Raw genomic sequence first — 16,771 nt, 5'->3', positions numbered from 1 at the left:
ATACAAATAATGAAAGAAATAAAATAATGATAAATTACAATAATTACAAAGGAATAGGCGATTTATGTCGAAAATACCTTTAAAACGGATGATTTGAGAAAAAAAGAATAGAAGAATAAAAAGAACTAAATACGAACAGGAATTAGGTGATAATACGAATATTAGTTGATTAATACGTAAACTAATTAAACTACGTCAAGGCAGAAAAGGAGTTCAGAGACAGAACTCATCCTGGAACAGGCGCAGCAGGCACTGCGCCCTTTGGAAGAGGCGCAGCAGTTGCTGCGTCTGTTCCAAGGGTGAGTTCTGGCTGTGAAGCCGGAACTGCAAACCGTTAATGTTAATTGTTAATTTTAAGGATTGATTAATGATATGACTCGGATGGAAGTGATTAATGAATTATTTACATATGATTGAAGTCATAAAAACAGTAAAACATTGATAAGACGGATTAAAGACGGATTAATTATGTGAAGGGACGATGTTAATGAATAATTAATTAGTGACATCGGTGAATGGAACAAACTAAACAATTGATTAGACTAAACATGACGAATGATGACGAATATGGATGCAAATATATCAATGACGAATCTCAGAAACCCAATATGAACAGATTGAACTTCTAAAACCCAGATTTGAATATTAATGACGAAGACCCGTAAATATTGATTATTTAGGATTCAAGTCGGAACAACGATGAATTAAACATGTTAATGATGATGAATTATAATTATATACATGTGAATTATATGCTAATATGATGAATGAACAGACGAACAAAAGAAAATAAACAATTTTGTCACGAATTACAGAGGACGGAGGAAGAAGAAAAGAAGCGAGAGTCTGCAGCGTCACGAAGAGGCGCAAAGCGGTGCCGCGCTCCTTCGAAGAGGCGCAACAGTTGCTGCGTCCTTTCTCGACGTCTGTCTTCTGGAAATCCGCAAAAAACAGGTTTTAAAGCACGGTTTTAGAAATCGATTTTAAGAGGTACTTTCGACGTGAATCTTACAATGATGATTACAATAAAATAAATAACAATAAAGAGAAATAAGGATTATTACACCCTCAGACTTACATGTTGACGAAACGAGATGAACTAAGAAGATCGATTAGTGAATGCTCGACGCGAACGTAAGGAAAGAATGCCCTCGTGAGAGGAAAACGATTTAACAAGTTGATTAATTAGATTGATTGAGTGTAGTGGTCAAATTGGTCGGTCATGCAACGGGGAGGCTGGTACCCGGAAGGATCCGAGCTTACGTGGTCGAAGGTTCAAGCACGTAGGCGCCAATTAGTAAGAACAAAGTCTAGAATGCAAAGGGAGAAGAGAAGGGCGGACACTCGCGTGAGAAATATGAGGAACGAAAGCTCCTATTTATACTAATCACACGGAGGAATAGGGTTTCGGAGACTCTTTGGAAGTGAATCTCGGAAAGATATAAAAAAGATACGTAAATCATGCAAAGAAGGGCTGGGAAGAGGCGCAGCACCATCGTCTCTTGGAAGAGGCGCAGCACCTGCTGCGTCTATTCCCAGGAGGTTTCCTCCTGTTTAAGAAAGATTTCCGTGTTTTAGTTATGGTAGGACGGATTTAATTCGATTATCTTTTGAATATTATGTAAATATGACGGGATATTATTTGCCAAAAGATAAAATTTGAGAAATATGGAATAGAATTATCCGAACATTCCGAACATTCGACTCGGATTTAACATTATCGAAAAATGGAGACGGTTTTTGACCCGGACTCCGAATGTACTCTAATTACTGCCAAAACGACCGTATCGGCACGTAGATGACAACTAAGAGGTTGACATTAATTTTTGAGCAATCTCTTGACGATAATCTTACGAACTGTCACTAATCGTTCCGCGTATCAAACATGCGGCCCAATCATCACCGGGTGGTTTGCGGGAGGTGCAGAAACGAGGTGTCTACATCCGTCTGACAATTTTAGACGGATATGGCGGTCTGAAATAAGAATTTGTGTAAAAACTCTTGTTATATGTTTGTTGGGCTAACTTTATTCAGTAATTTCTGTTTGAGGCGGAGTATCCTCTTTAAGTTTTAATATAGGTCAAATACTATCAGTTGATACTATTTTTTTTTTATTTTTTTTTTATGTTGGAGTATCTCCCACCGACAGCGGGGACAATCTTCTTTGGGGTACTGAAGACAATTTAATGGGTTGACCCCTCCCAAATTTAGCTTTTTCGTTCGCAAGAGTCAGTAATCGAACCCCTGAGCCTTGATCGCTTGTTTAAGAAATGAGATCCCTTACCACTCAAACCAGCCAACTATGGTATCAATTGATACTAATAGAGACAAAATTTTTGACATTTTCTATACAACTTTTCATGTGGTTTGACATATATTTGGCCCATTTTAAGGTTTAAACGGCTATCTCATTTTTAAATAAGAATTTGTAAATTTTTGGGAAATTCTACTTGTACCTTGAGTTTCTCAGTTTCATACTATTATATTGGGTTTTTTGTCAAACACAACCTTTAAAAAACTTTTTTTTCCAAACACCACCTTTAAAAAAAAAGTTTGTCAAACACAACCTTTAATAATTTATTTTTTGTCAAACACGATCTTTTGGACGGGGGGTTTCTGTGAGATTTTTATTAGGGTTATTATGTTTTATTTGGTCTGAATTTTGGTATGTAGGTAGAGGGGAGTGCAAGGTAGGTCGTAGTTGTGGTGGTTGCGGTGGTTGTTGCTTGCAAGTGGTGGTTCGAGAGGAGTAAATTGACTTACGAATAAGTCATACTTTAACTTTTTTTATTTGTATTTACCTCAACTTCGCTCCTCCATCCCTACTTTACACACCGATAGACCCCATGACCCATATAAAGCCACCTATTGCCAACATATTGATAACCCCCGGAAAGCTTACATTCTCACCTTTTCAACGAGTCTAAAAACACCTCAAACCGACCATGTTTGCTATTTCAAACATCGACTGAAAATCACCGCATTACAAGTGATCAAACTTTGGCCAAAAGGTTGTGTTTGACAAAAAAAAATTATTAAAGGTTGTGTTTGACAAACTTTTTTTTTAAAGGTGGTTTTTGAAAAAAAAGGTTTTTTAAAGGTTGTATTTGACAAAAAACACTATTATATTATGGGTACCCATAAATACACTTATACACGGGGAGTATATACGGGTACACAAATTTTCTTTGCATGTGGACAAAAAAAGTGGGCTCCACTGCTGTACAAAGTAGAGCAAACTCCCGTGTCCAAGTAGATTTTACCGTGTATTTATGGTCTCCCTATATTATACGCCTCTCCTTTATTTACATACCGTACATTTTACCCTTAAACTTTATAATTATTTCTCCATTATGGCAGACATACTTTCTCCCAATGTCTCTTTTTAATTTTAGAAAAAGACTACCTATCAGAGTACTTTTTTTCTCCCAATTTCTCTCTTTTAATTTTTAGGGAGTACTTTTTTTCTCTCCTCCAAAAACACTATCATAGTATCATCTAATGTTATATACACTCTTTATATTCTCATAATTGTTTCCTAATAAGTCATACATATAAGTGATATAACCATTCTTTTTCACAACTTATAATAAGGCTTGTTTTTTTGGGTAAGAAATGGGATTGCTTGGAATAGTTGTGAAAAAGACGGTGGAAATGATAATATCTGGGGTGCTATTAGTTGCAGCTCATAAATATTTCAACAAAAACCATGAAGCCACGGATCCAGTAACGACTATTGCTAGACGCTTTGGTCGTCCTCCTTTTGTGACCAACTCTTATGAGGTACTTGCAATGCTTCTATGATACCCTCCCTCCATCCCCCTTTTTTTTTATTGTATATGGGGCATTGTTGTTAAACTCCCGATCCGAATCGTAGGATCTTACAATTCTACGATCCAAAAAGTGCCGACCGATCCCGATCTTAGGTAGGATTTTAATTTTGTAGGATCTTACGATTTAACTTGTCTCAAATTTTTTAAAAGTAGAATCTTAACCCGATTATACGGTCCGATCCTGTTAAGATTATAGAGGGGAGATTTCATAAAAGATAATTGTATTCAGTTGTGTTATTGATATCAGTAGACTGATCGGTATTTATAATGCCTTACAAGAAACCCTAAGCATTACTAAACCCTAAGACGTAGCCGTCACTACCAAACCGTAGCCCTAATGGACCTAATATCCTAATACCCTCCCGCAATCGTAAAGGCAGTACATTACGAACTTTACGATTGGAGAAATACAAACAAATAATTAAAACAAATAAAAACATAAATCTTCAAATCTTCATAAATCTTCTTGCTTCATCTTTATGATCCTTAAAAGAAAACTTCCCATCATCATCACAAGGTGGTACGATAAACGAGTATAAGACTCGTTAAAAAAGAAAAAATTACTCGAACAAGAACGTTAAGTTTTTCGGACTTGTCGAATATTAAATAATTTGTTAGGAACACTAATCGAACCTATACAAATTTCAGCAAAACGGAAAATTATCCGTCAATTTCAATATTTGGAGAACGCAAAGTTTATCGAACTCCAAACAAATTTAGACCACCGTCATGGTGATTATGGTTGCGTAACTCGTCAGTCATTTATTACTCATTTATTACCACCTTGATCAAAATTGTAAAAATTTCTTTGAAGTTTCAAAAAAAATAGAAGTTATGTGATCCATGAAAATTGGGGAACAGAAGCATTGATGATTTTTTTTTCTTTTATTTTTTGGAATTTTGAATTTGTTATTCAAAGATGTGAAAATATTTGTGTTTGAATTTATCCTCTCCTCTTTATTTTAAATTGCTACTGCCGTAAGCAACTTGGGAGGGATATGACCAACTTCCTTGCCAAACAGGTAGTATTTTTTTTTTTTTTTTTTTTTTTTTTTTTTTGGAAAATCCCACCGGTGGGCATGCTAGGTAATTGCCCACCGGCAAGAGAGCGGAAGCGTATTTATAGAGACCTCAAGAACGAGGCTCTGATACCATGTTAAGATTATAGAGGGGAGAATTCATTAAAGATAATTGTATTCAGTTGTGTTATTGATATCAGTAGACTGATCGGTATTTATAATACCTTACAAGAAACCCTAAGCATTACTAAACCCTAAGACGTAGCCGTCACTACCAAACCCTAGCCCTAATGGGCATAATATCCTAATATAACATGTCAATTTTTTCGGTTACTAAACGTCTATATATGACTTTAAGATAGCAAATTCTATAAAATAGAACAATATTTTGATACCATAATTATATATTTTAGTTAATTTGTAGAATCTTACAATTTTACGATCCGATCCTACCAATTCGATCCTAGTAAGCTCATCGATCCAAAGTAGGATCCCGATCCTAACAACATTGATATGGGGTAATATTATTAGCATCGAAATTCTACTTTGGATTGAGAGACGGATTAGATTAGATGAATAATATAGAATCTTAAAATTGTAAAATTTTCTATAAATTATACGTAGAATCCGGTTGTTGGGCCGTAAAATTGTTCAAAAAGTCTACCCATCCATCGAAAGTTTTCCTGCTTTGTTTGAAGTTTTATTGTTTCTTAGAACTGTTTTCCGTTCTCGGTTGTTTTTAACTTTGGGTTGTTTTAGTTCATTGGCATGGTTGTGGACTAGGTAGCACGGACACTCCACTTAATCGGACTTCCCGTGTCGGACACCTGTAAAATCGTGTCTAACTTTCATCTTTTATTTGGGCACGTGTTCGACACGTGTCCATGGTATTTTGAGCCGTGTCCATAGTATTTGGACACACCTTCAAACGGAATCAAGTTGAATTTAAGGTAAATGGCGTGAATTATTATATGGTTGAATTTGGTGTGGAAATAAGTTGAATTGAGGGCAAATGATGTTCTTTAGACTAGTAATAAGATGTCGAAATAGATTGATTATAAGTTCATTTTTGGTTAAAAGGGTTTTTTTGTCAAATACAACCTTTAAAATATTTTGGATCATTAGCGTTCATGTCCGGACAACAAATATCCGTATGTATGATTTCTAATAGGCTAGAACTTCTCTTTGCACCTTTCTTAGACATGTTAATTTGCTTACCCTTAATGCAACTAACACAAGTATCAAATCAGTAAAGTCTAAAGTATCAAGCACCCCATCCTTTACTAATCTTTTAACCTTCTCAATGGAGATATGTCTCAATCTCCGGTGCCACAAAATAGAGGAATTCTCATTCATAATACAACATTTTAAACCAGCATTGAGATGCATAGAATTGTGAGTAATATTATTTTGCAGTTCAAGATGATATAAATTATCAGACAAAATAACATAACCAATAATTTCAGAATTTCTGAGAATACTGAATCCACAGTCTGCAAAATTAAAGGTAAAACCCAAAGGTACAAGTCTTGATACTGAAATCAAATTTCTAGAGAAATTCGGAACATAAAATGTCTTTTCCAAATGCAAAATAAAACCACTACTTAATATTAACCAGCATGTCCCAATAACCTTCACATGTGAACTATTCCGGTTTCCTAAATAGATTGAAAGTTCACTGCCCATTGGTTTTCCTTAGGTTTGTCATACCCTGCAAGGTATTCGAAATATGGATTGTAGTACCAGAATTAATCCACCATGTATTATGATTAACATTAACCATATTAGATTCATAACAAACAAACGCATGAAATTACCTTTCTTCTTTAGCCAAGTCTTAAACTTAATGTAGTCCATCTTCTTTTTTCAGAAGACACGTAGACTCCTTCTTAATGGCTGGGTTAGCTGAAATATTTTCTTTTCCCTTATCTTTAGTGTGACCCTTTTGCCTCTTTGAAGAAGAAGAAGAAGTAACAGTAAGGTTCACCTTTTCACCTTCCTCCATTAATAATCAACCCTCCTCTTGATTGAACACACATGGTCATAAGTTCATTAATTGACCATTTATCCTTATGTGTGTTGTAAGAGATCTTAAAATGAACATATTTTGGAGGAAGATTGCATAAAATGAAGTGCACAAGGAAAGTGTGAGACATGGTAACTTCTAAAGTTTTAAGTTCAGCCGCAATATCCCTCATGCGCATGATATAATCACGCACACTTTTAGTCTCGGTGAGTCCCAAAGATAAAAACTACATTATTAAGGTACTAACAAGAGTTTTATCAGAAGTTGCATACTGCTCATCGATGACCTTAATTAGATCTTTGACTTTAGTATGCTGATCAACAGAACCACGAATAATAGCACACATTCTGGTCTTTATGAACGTAAATGGGAGACGATTAAATTTCTCCCACTTCTCATAAAGATCAATTGCTTCTTTAGTGTTTTCTTAGTTACTTTAGGTGGTTCGTCTTTCTGAATAGCATAATCGATATCTAACTATCTCAACTTTAGTAACATTCTCTCTTTCTTGACCTTATAATTATCACCATTCAATTCAGGTATGTTAAATTTGACATCAGTAGTACTCCCAATTAAAATTGTGCAAATATAATAAATAACATGCTTATTACAAAAAAAATTGAGACTTTAAACTTAATCATTCTTTACCAATGTAAATCATGTTCAAATATGAATCTAGAGACAAAAAACTTGCCTGTGGGTTAAAGTTTTACTCAATTAGATACATACAAATTTAACTTTATGACAATACTATCAAATCATATACATCTTTTAATTCTTGTGGATAAATTAAGAAATAAGATTCAATATATCATCCTAATTAGTCATACAAATACATACAACAAGATTCCGGTGGGTAAGTCTCATTATATTATATACGACTAATCACAACAATGTCTAGTTTCCACATGTGATTCCAAAATAAAATTTCAGATTAATTAGAGATGATGTGGCTAAACTCTAACTATAAAAACTTTGAATCAGTCGACATTAAAATTAATCTATATACTGAACTTAGTGTATATAGGAAAATATATAACCAGAAAACTTAATTGGTCTAACTCTCTCTCTCTCTCTCTCTCTCTATATATATATATATATATAGAGAGAGAGAGAGGAAGGATCAACTAAGGTCCTTAGATATAATAAGTCCATAAGTCTTATTGTGAGCCATTGGATGGAGGGAGATGGATGGCCAAGATCAACCTCCAAAAGTGTGTTTATGTACTAATATCACTCATTCTCTCCTCCTTCACTAATCTTTCTAATTAATCACTAATTCACTATAACTTCTTTTCCTCTCATCCACTTTTCTCACATATCACACAACTCATCTTCTCTCTAAAACCCCAAAAAATAAAAACCCAAAAAATCCAAATAAATAAAAAACCCAAAACCCGAATAAATAAATAAAACCCAAAAAATCCAATTAAATCAAAAAACCCAAAAAATCCAATTAAATCAAAAAAACCCAAATAAATCATTCATTCTTCTCTTCCTCATTCACCACCACCCACCACTATCACACCCGACACCATCTCACCACCCACCACCGCCGCCACCGCACCGCCGCCACCTTTTTTTTTTTTTTTGGCCTCGTTTTTTTTTTTTTTTTTTTTTTTTTTGGTGTTTATTTTCATGTTTTGAGTTGTTTTTTCCATTCATTTTTTTTTGTTGTCTTTTATTTTCTTTTATTTTGTTACTTCTCTTTTTTTTAATCATTTTCTCAAATCTCTTCTTGTTATACTTTTTTTTTAAGATTTCGGGTTTTAAATCTCGTTTTTTTTATGAGATACTTTTTTTTCATCTAAGATCTACTAAAATATTTTTCATAAAATTTGTTGTTTTAATCTTAGCCATATAAAAATTCTTATAATTTGTTGTTTTAATCTTAGCCATATAAAAATTCTTATAATTTGTTGGACTAAAGTTATACAAAAATGAACCAAAGTTATACAAAAATGAACCAAAGTTATACAAAAATGGACTAAAGTTATACAAATATGGATTAAAGTTATACAAATATGGGCTAAAGTTATACAAATAAGGCCTAAAGTTATACAAAAATGAACCAAAGTTATACAAAAATGGACTAAAGTTATACAAAAATTTGGACAAAAGTTATACAAAAATGAACCAAAGTTATACAAAAATGGACTAAAGTTATACAAAAATCGACCAGAGTTATACAAAAATGCACCAAAGTTATACAAAAAATGGACTTAAGTTGTACAAAAAATTGGACTAAAGTTATACAAAAATGAACCAAAGTTATACAAAAATGAACCAAAGTTATACAAAAATGGACTAAAGTTAGTCCATTTTTGTATAACTTTGGTTCATTTTTGTATAACTTTAGTCCAATTTTTTGTGTAACTTTAGTCCAATTTTTGTATAACTTTGGTGCATTTTTGTATAACTCTGGTCGATTTTTGTATAACTTTGGTTCATTTTTGTATAACTTTGGTTCATTCTTGTATAATTTTAGTCCAATTTTTTGTATAATTTTAGTCCATTTTTGTATAACTTTGGTTCATTTTTGTATAACTTTAGTCCATTGTTGTATCACTTTAGTCCAATTTTTGTATAACTTTAGTCTTTTTTTGTATAACTTTGGTCTATTTTTGTATAACTTCAGTCTTTTTTTGTATAACTTTAGTCCATATTTGTATAACTTTAGTCCATTTTTGTATAATTTTGGTCGATTTTTGTATAACTTTGGTTCATTTTTGTATAACTCTGGTTCATTTTTGTATAACTTTAGTCCAATTTTTTGTATAACTTTAGTCCAATTTTTGTATAACTTTAGTCTTTTTTTGTATAACTTTGGTCATAAAATGTATAACTTTAGTTATAAAATGTATAACTTTAGTCGTAAATAGTAAAAAAATCAAACAATAAATATGAAAAATATGAAAAAAAAAAAAAAATAACAAAAACCAAAAAAACTCATAATAACAAAAACAAAAAACCAAATAACAATAATAAAACCAAAAAACCAACAACCCAACCACACCCGAAATCTAAAATAAACCAAATAACAATAAAAAAAAAACCTAATTTAAATATCGTGTGTATAACTCTAATGCACGCAGTGTATAACTTTAATAGACAAGATGTATAACTTTAGTCCAAAAAATCAAATAACAATAACAACCAAATAAAAAAATAAAAAAAACCATACAAAAACACATATAACAAGACATATTTAAAAAAAAAAAAAAAAAAAAAAAAAAAACAACAAACAACAAACAAACAGATCTCGACAAAACCAAAAACAACAAACAAACAAGAAAACCAAAAACAAAACCAAAAACCAAAAACAACAAATAACAATACAAATAAAAAAAAAAAAAGAAAAAAAGAAAAAAAAACTAACACAGCAACAACAACACGATACAACCACAGCAACAACAATGAAAAACAAAAACCCAAAAATCTAAAAAAAGCAACACATCAACGAATCTGAAAAAAACCAAACGAAATCTGAAAAAAAAAATCAAAAACGAAAATGGTGGTGGTGAGTGTTGGTGCGTGCGGTTCAGAGGATGCGGTGGTGGTGTTTGGTGTCGGGATGGCGCGGCAGGGTTGTTTGGGTGGCCGGTTTAGCCGGGTTGAGGAAGGAGGGTGGCCGGTTGAGGAAGGAGGGTTGAGGAAGGAGGGTGACGGGTTGAGGAAGGAGGGTGGCTGGTTGAGCCGTGGGTGAGGAGGAGGAGCCGTGGGTAATGGGGCGGCTGAAATGGTGGAGGATGGAGTTTTTATTGGTTTTTGGTTTTTGGTTTTTTTTAGTTTGTTTATATTTGGTTTTTTTTTTGAGAGAATGAGAGAAAGATGAGAGAGAATGAGTGTATGAGAGAAGTGTGAATGAATGAATAATGAGGAAGTGAGTTGGGAGATTAGAATGGTGGAAGAGTTATACACAATTAGGTGGAGTTATACACAATTAGGGAGGGAGATTAGGGAGGTTCATTTGTGACCTTTGAATGAGATGTAATCTCATCCCTCCATCCCTTCCATCCAAAGGCCCTTATAAAGACTTAGGGACTCAATGGATGTAAGGATCTTAGAAGAACCACTATATATATATATATATATATATATATATATATATATATATATATATATATGATTATAAACAATTACAAGAGTATAATCACTCGCAATAGCACAATACTAATAATACCATGTGAAAAGCAGATAATTAAAGAAGCAAAATTTGCCCACTATGAGCCAAAGTTAACGATATGTATCAAGAAGACACGTGTATCAAGAAATCAGAGGCGATTAACCTGTCTCTGATACTGTGAGTTTTATAATCTAAATTAACATGTTCTAGTCTCATAATGAACATGTATAAACTGAATGCGGAAGCGATAAAAGATACTCCCTCCTATTCATTATATTATTCCCTATTTCCTTATTCGGATTATTTAGGTTTTCTTCCCTATTTTCTTTTCGGGTTGATTTGTGTGGTCCAAATTAAATTGCATGTGGGTTAGTGTATTTTGTGTGGTCCAAATTCACTTTCTTATTTCTTGTGCAAAAAAGGGAAGGGGAAGAATATAGTGAATATGAGGGAGTATTGATTATAAAAGATATTGATTATTTACCTCCGGTCATTGCTTGAAATTATTAATCCGTCTTACTGAATAACCCAATTTCTTATGTCCCAAATCTGACTTGGCTTCCAAACCCTCAGTCTCACAATTTAAATGTTGTATTTTCTTAATAACGTAGGTTTGATGAACCTTAATCAGAATAAATATATTCCCGTTATATACTCTTATCATCAAAGAGCCAATTGAATAGTTTCTTAAATTGTGAGGGGGTAAGGTATGAGAGATAATACTGAAATAAAATTAATTTTTTCTACAGGATAAAATAGCAGGTGGTGTTATAGATCCCGACGACATTAAAGTGGACTTTAATTCAATTGGCGGTTTAACAGATATAAAAAAAGCACTAATGGACTCGGTGATTCTTCCGCTGACAAGGCCTGATTTATTTGCTCATGGAAAACTGCTTGGTCCACAGAAGGGTGTTTTATTGTATGGTCCTCCAGGAACTGGGAAGACTATGATTGCCAAAGCTATTGCTAAACAGGCTGGTGCAGTCTTTATAAATGTTAGAGTATCAGAATTGATGAGCAAATGGTTTGGTGAAGCACCAAAACTTGGTAAGTTTTAAACAAGTTTTTTTTTTTTTTTTTTTTTTTTTTTTTTTTTTAAAGAAAAAAATATAAATAACTTATTAAATTTGTAATGAAGGAGGGAACAAAGATAAAGAAGTGAGAGTATGCTTAGAATGTGAAAACCACATGATGTTTATGATACTGTATATTTTAAGCGATAACATTTAGGGGGTGTTTGGTTGACTCTCTTGAAATGGATTGGAATGGATTTGCTCCATTCCAATGTTTGGTTGGAGTCTTTTGGAATGGAGTTAGATACCCAATGGATTCTAACTCCATTCCTCCCTTCTACAATTTTAGATGAACCAAACAAGTTTATAAAGGAATGAATTTAGAACCTCATACCATTATGGGTTTATATTCCAATCTATTCCATTCCATGCTATTGAACCAAACGCCCCCTTAGTTATCTCCTATTGAGCAGTATTTGGGGGTAACAACCCTTAACCGAAAAGAACGGAAAGGAAAAACAAAACAAAACAAGGCATACTATCCATCACAGTAAAATAATAGTTGTGTAAACCACTAACAAACACTAGGTTTTGAAGCCCTCATTTGCACAATCCTTTTTTCCTCCCATGATCGTAATGTTGTCTACTTATTCATCTACTCTTCAAAAGTGTAAAGTAAATTCTCCTTCCACGCTTTGTAAGTACTTTGTTCTCAAATGAAGCTTCATTGCTCAATTCAAAATAATGGCGATAAATCGCAACAAAAAAATGTTTACCTTATACTCCCTCCGTCTCGATCATTTTTTATCTATTTATTTCGGCACAAAGACCAAGAAAATGAGAAAAAGAAGAGAAAAATCATTCCACGCTAAAAACTCGCCATGAAAACATCATCAATTTCCAAAGACAGATCCATGCCATCCCCCAAACATCGCAAGACCATTCCATCCAAACTCGCCATGAAAACGTACAATGCGAAATTTTGAATTATAGGTTAATTACAAAGACTTCAACATCACCAGCCACTAATAAACTAGCCTCTAATAATTTCTGTATGTCAAGCAAATTTTAAAGAAGTGTTTTGGCTTTTTCTACAAAAAACTATTTTTGTGACCCGTAATTATCGATTGATTTATGAGTGTATGAATGTAGAATAAGCAAAACACGTAAAGGGTGGAAACTTAATCAATCAATGATGAAATCTAACCAAGAACCCTAATCCCCTACTCCCTAACTAAAGAAACTACTCACTTATAATGAAATTTAGACTAATGTAAGTAGAAGGAAAGAAGTGATCATGTGAGTAAATGAAACAAGGTATGAGCGAGTAAATAGGGGAAAATTACTCGAAAAAGCAAGGTATGCATTAGGCGAGCACAAAATTTCATTGAAGACGGTATGTATCCGTCACTTTGGAGTGACGGATACCATTTCCTCTCACAAATGATCCAAATAGAGGAGAGAGGGAAGCACATGGGGGTGCCCCCACCTTGTCCCTCCTATCCATTTTGTGAGTGACATTATCCATCCGTTGCTCCGACCCGTTTTCAGAAAGAATAACTGTTAGGCGAAGGGTACGACGCGAATTTGACTAAAACTGACTATTATTGCCTAAAATAATGCTCGTTCTTAGGTAGTTCGGTGTAAAAGATGGTTTGACAATGACAACGCTAGTGCCTACTGCCTACTAAGTACTCCGTACTTGCTTGTGAGGAAAAAAGATTGAATACTGACATTTGCATTTTTTGACCAAGATAAAGAAAAATAGTTTTTGACACGTGCTTTAAATTGTGGCAGTTACTGCTGTGTTTACCTTGGCCAACAAACTACAGCCTGCTATTATATTCATTGATGAAGTTGACAGCTTTCTCGGACAACGTAGTAATTCTGATCATGAGGTTATGACAAACATGAAGACGGAATTTATGTCTATGTGGGATGGCTTTACAACTGATCGTAAGTCGTCACTATTTCTAATTTTATTTTCCGACTTTTAATATAGACATGCATCCTCTTCAACATGGTTGTAAGACGGAAACCACTTAGTCTCTGTTTGGCGTAGCTAGCTAAAAAGGTAATTGAAATTTGAAACGGTAACTTCAAATCGAAAGGCTAACTGCAATTATATGAAAGTGAAAATTAAAAACTAATAAGTAGTTGATTATATATGATTTTTTTCTTAACAAATTAGCTAGAAAGCTACTCCCTCCGTTTCAGTGATATGTTTACACTTCCTTTATTTCTCCCTCACAAAATAAAGAAAGTGTAAACATATCACTGCACCAGGAGAGTACATCAAAGAAAATAATAAACAATCCCTCTATCAATATTTATTCTTCATGTGTTTGTTATTGGACAAATTTTTTTAAGGAGTTAAAAGAGTATAAGTTAGTAAATGAAAGGTGAAAAAAAGATTTGGAGTCAGGAATCATATTGATCACATAAACTAGACAACAACAACAATATTAGAGCCTTGATGGGTGAACGCACACCTCAAAAAGCGAACAAAAAATAGAAAACAAAACGTGAAAACAAAAAGGGAGTAAAATATAATATAAAAGTCAAGTAAACTTATAGGTTTTAATATCGAATTCCGGATTTCGTTAATAAAAACTTAAAATTTAAATCGAGAATAAAGATTAAATCGATTTATCCACATGTATCCTTGCCTTCCATCGTGCCCTCTCCTTCACCATTCCCTCATCAAGCCCGAGAAATCTTATATCGCGTTGTACTGCATCACTTTCAGCCATGTGTGTTTTGGTCTCCCTCTAACCCTAGCAACCTTTTCTGTTCCCCAGATCTGAAGTCTCCTAACTTGTGCGTTCATAGGTCTCCTTCTCACATAGTCAAATTAAACCATCTTAACCGGTTTACCATCATTTTGTCCTCTATTAGCGTCACTTTCACCTTTTCCCTAATCACCTCATTCCTTAATTGGTCTTTCCTTGTATGGCTCCACATACACCTCAACAAACGCATATGTGCCACACTCATCTTTGAATTTGACAATGTTTCACGGCCAAACACTCGGAGCCGTAAAATATGGCAGACCTAATCACCGTGCAATAAAATTTTCTCTTTAATCCTTGGGGACATATCTTTATCGCATAAAAACCCTGTAGCATTTTTCAATTCAACCATCCGCTTTAATTCTGTGAGCCACATCTCCGTTTAACTCTCCATCTTTTTGAATAATAGATCCTAGATATCTATAGAAATCTGACCGCTCAACAACATTTCCATCGAAAATAATACTTCCCACCTAGCTATATCGATCCCAAGCCCGCCACGTTACTAAATTGACACCTCAAATACTCGGTCTTACTCCTATCGAATCTCCAAAGTATACCTTCACAATTCCAACTTTCTCTCAACCCTCTCTTTGGTCTCATCAATTAACACAATATCATCGGCAACGTATGCCTCAATAATGGAATGCACTATGAAAAATGAGAAAAATGTATATTTAATTATTTATACTTAAATCTCTGTGATATTAAAAAATAGTTAATACGGAGTGTATATATAAAACACTTTTCTAAAATGTATATTTAGTTATTTATAGTTTAATTTTTAAATAACTAAATTTATTAACCCATATAATGTACGAGGCATTCATGGTATGTGAGAAATTGTGTTCGTTGGTTTTCTATCCTTTTAGAGAATGGCACGGTGATGGTTCTTGCTGCGACGAATCGTCCAGAGGTGCTTGATGAGGCTATTCTTCGACGTTTTTCTGAGTCTTTTGAGATTGGATTACCTAATCGTAAGGAAAGGGCATCAATATTGCAAATTATATTAAAGGATGAGAATGTGGAGAACGTCGTCGACTATGACTACCTTGCTGGCTTGTGTGAAGGTTGCGCAGGTTCTGATTTGTCTAAACTTTGCAAAGACACTGCACTTCTTCTACTCGGGGAGTATCTGGAAGCCGTAAATAGGGGGGATTCTCCACCTGTAAGCAATATCTATGTTATTTCCTCACTTAACTCTTGCTGTTTATTGCATCTCCAAACAAATTAGTCATTCTTTTGTTCAACGGAACATGTATATACTCTCCGTGTGAAATATATTATCTGTATATATATTCTTACAATTTAATTTGTGACTGGTGTTTTGCACTCTAAAATCAGGGTCTTAGGCCGATGGCGCAAAGTGATTTTGAGAAAGTTTTCCGTTCATCTAAAAGCACAAAAACAGCTGCTGAGGCTTACTCGCACCGGGCTTCGAAATCATCATCATCATCCTCCCGCAGATAGTCTGATGCCGATTACCGAGTGACGGAGAAGAATATGTAACCTATCCATAATGCAGTCGCGGAGCTCAAAAGGCATTTGTATCATCCACACAAATACCCAGCTCAAAAGGCTTTAGTTAAATTTCTTCAATTTCAAGTTTGCCTATTCATGTGTTTAAGTGAAAACATTTCAACATCTTCATTTGGTTTGCCACAAGTTTGGGCCAACTTCACTTTTATTGCCTTGATTCCAATCCGGATGAAATGCTACCTATTCGTCTCAAAATAAATTTTTTATGTATTGCGCACGTCGCAACCAGGAAAGCGGTGATTAATCTTCACGGCGCAAATTCGGTTTTGTCGATGGGTCAATCAAGAAACCCACTGACAAATTCGACCTCGACAACTGGGAAGTGGTTCATTGTACTCTTGTGCAATGGATTCGCAATACGATCGACCGTTCCTTACTACCTAATGTGATGTATGGAGATGACGCGTCTGTTCTCTGGTC

General features: G+C 34.1%; 1 protein-coding gene across 2 annotated transcripts; it reads left to right on the top strand.

Annotated features, from left to right (window-relative positions):
• The first annotated feature begins 3,336 nt into the window (after positions 1-3,336).
• Positions 3,337-16,550, top strand: LOC141656755 (uncharacterized). Of its 2 annotated transcripts, XM_074463798.1 has the most exons (5): positions 3,337-3,783; positions 11,754-12,054; positions 13,818-13,976; positions 15,685-15,980; positions 16,157-16,550. In XM_074463798.1, exons 1-5 carry the CDS (start codon positions 3,616-3,618, stop codon positions 16,280-16,282), a joined length of 1,050 nt encoding a protein of 349 aa, XP_074319899.1. In that variant the 5' UTR covers positions 3,337-3,615; the 3' UTR covers positions 16,283-16,550. The 2 variants fall into 2 exon arrangements, with proteins under 2 accessions (XP_074319899.1, XP_074319900.1); XM_074463799.1 differs by lacking the exon at positions 13,818-13,976 and having other exon boundaries at positions 3,391-3,783.
• Positions 16,551-16,771: the final 221 nt, after the last annotated feature.

The sequence above is a fragment of the Silene latifolia genome, chromosome 5 (genome assembly GCF_048544455.1).
Source record: "Silene latifolia isolate original U9 population chromosome 5, ASM4854445v1, whole genome shotgun sequence".
NCBI lineage: Eukaryota > Viridiplantae > Streptophyta > Magnoliopsida > Caryophyllales > Caryophyllaceae > Silene > Silene latifolia.
This window is presented reverse-complemented; position numbering and strand designations above follow the sequence as displayed.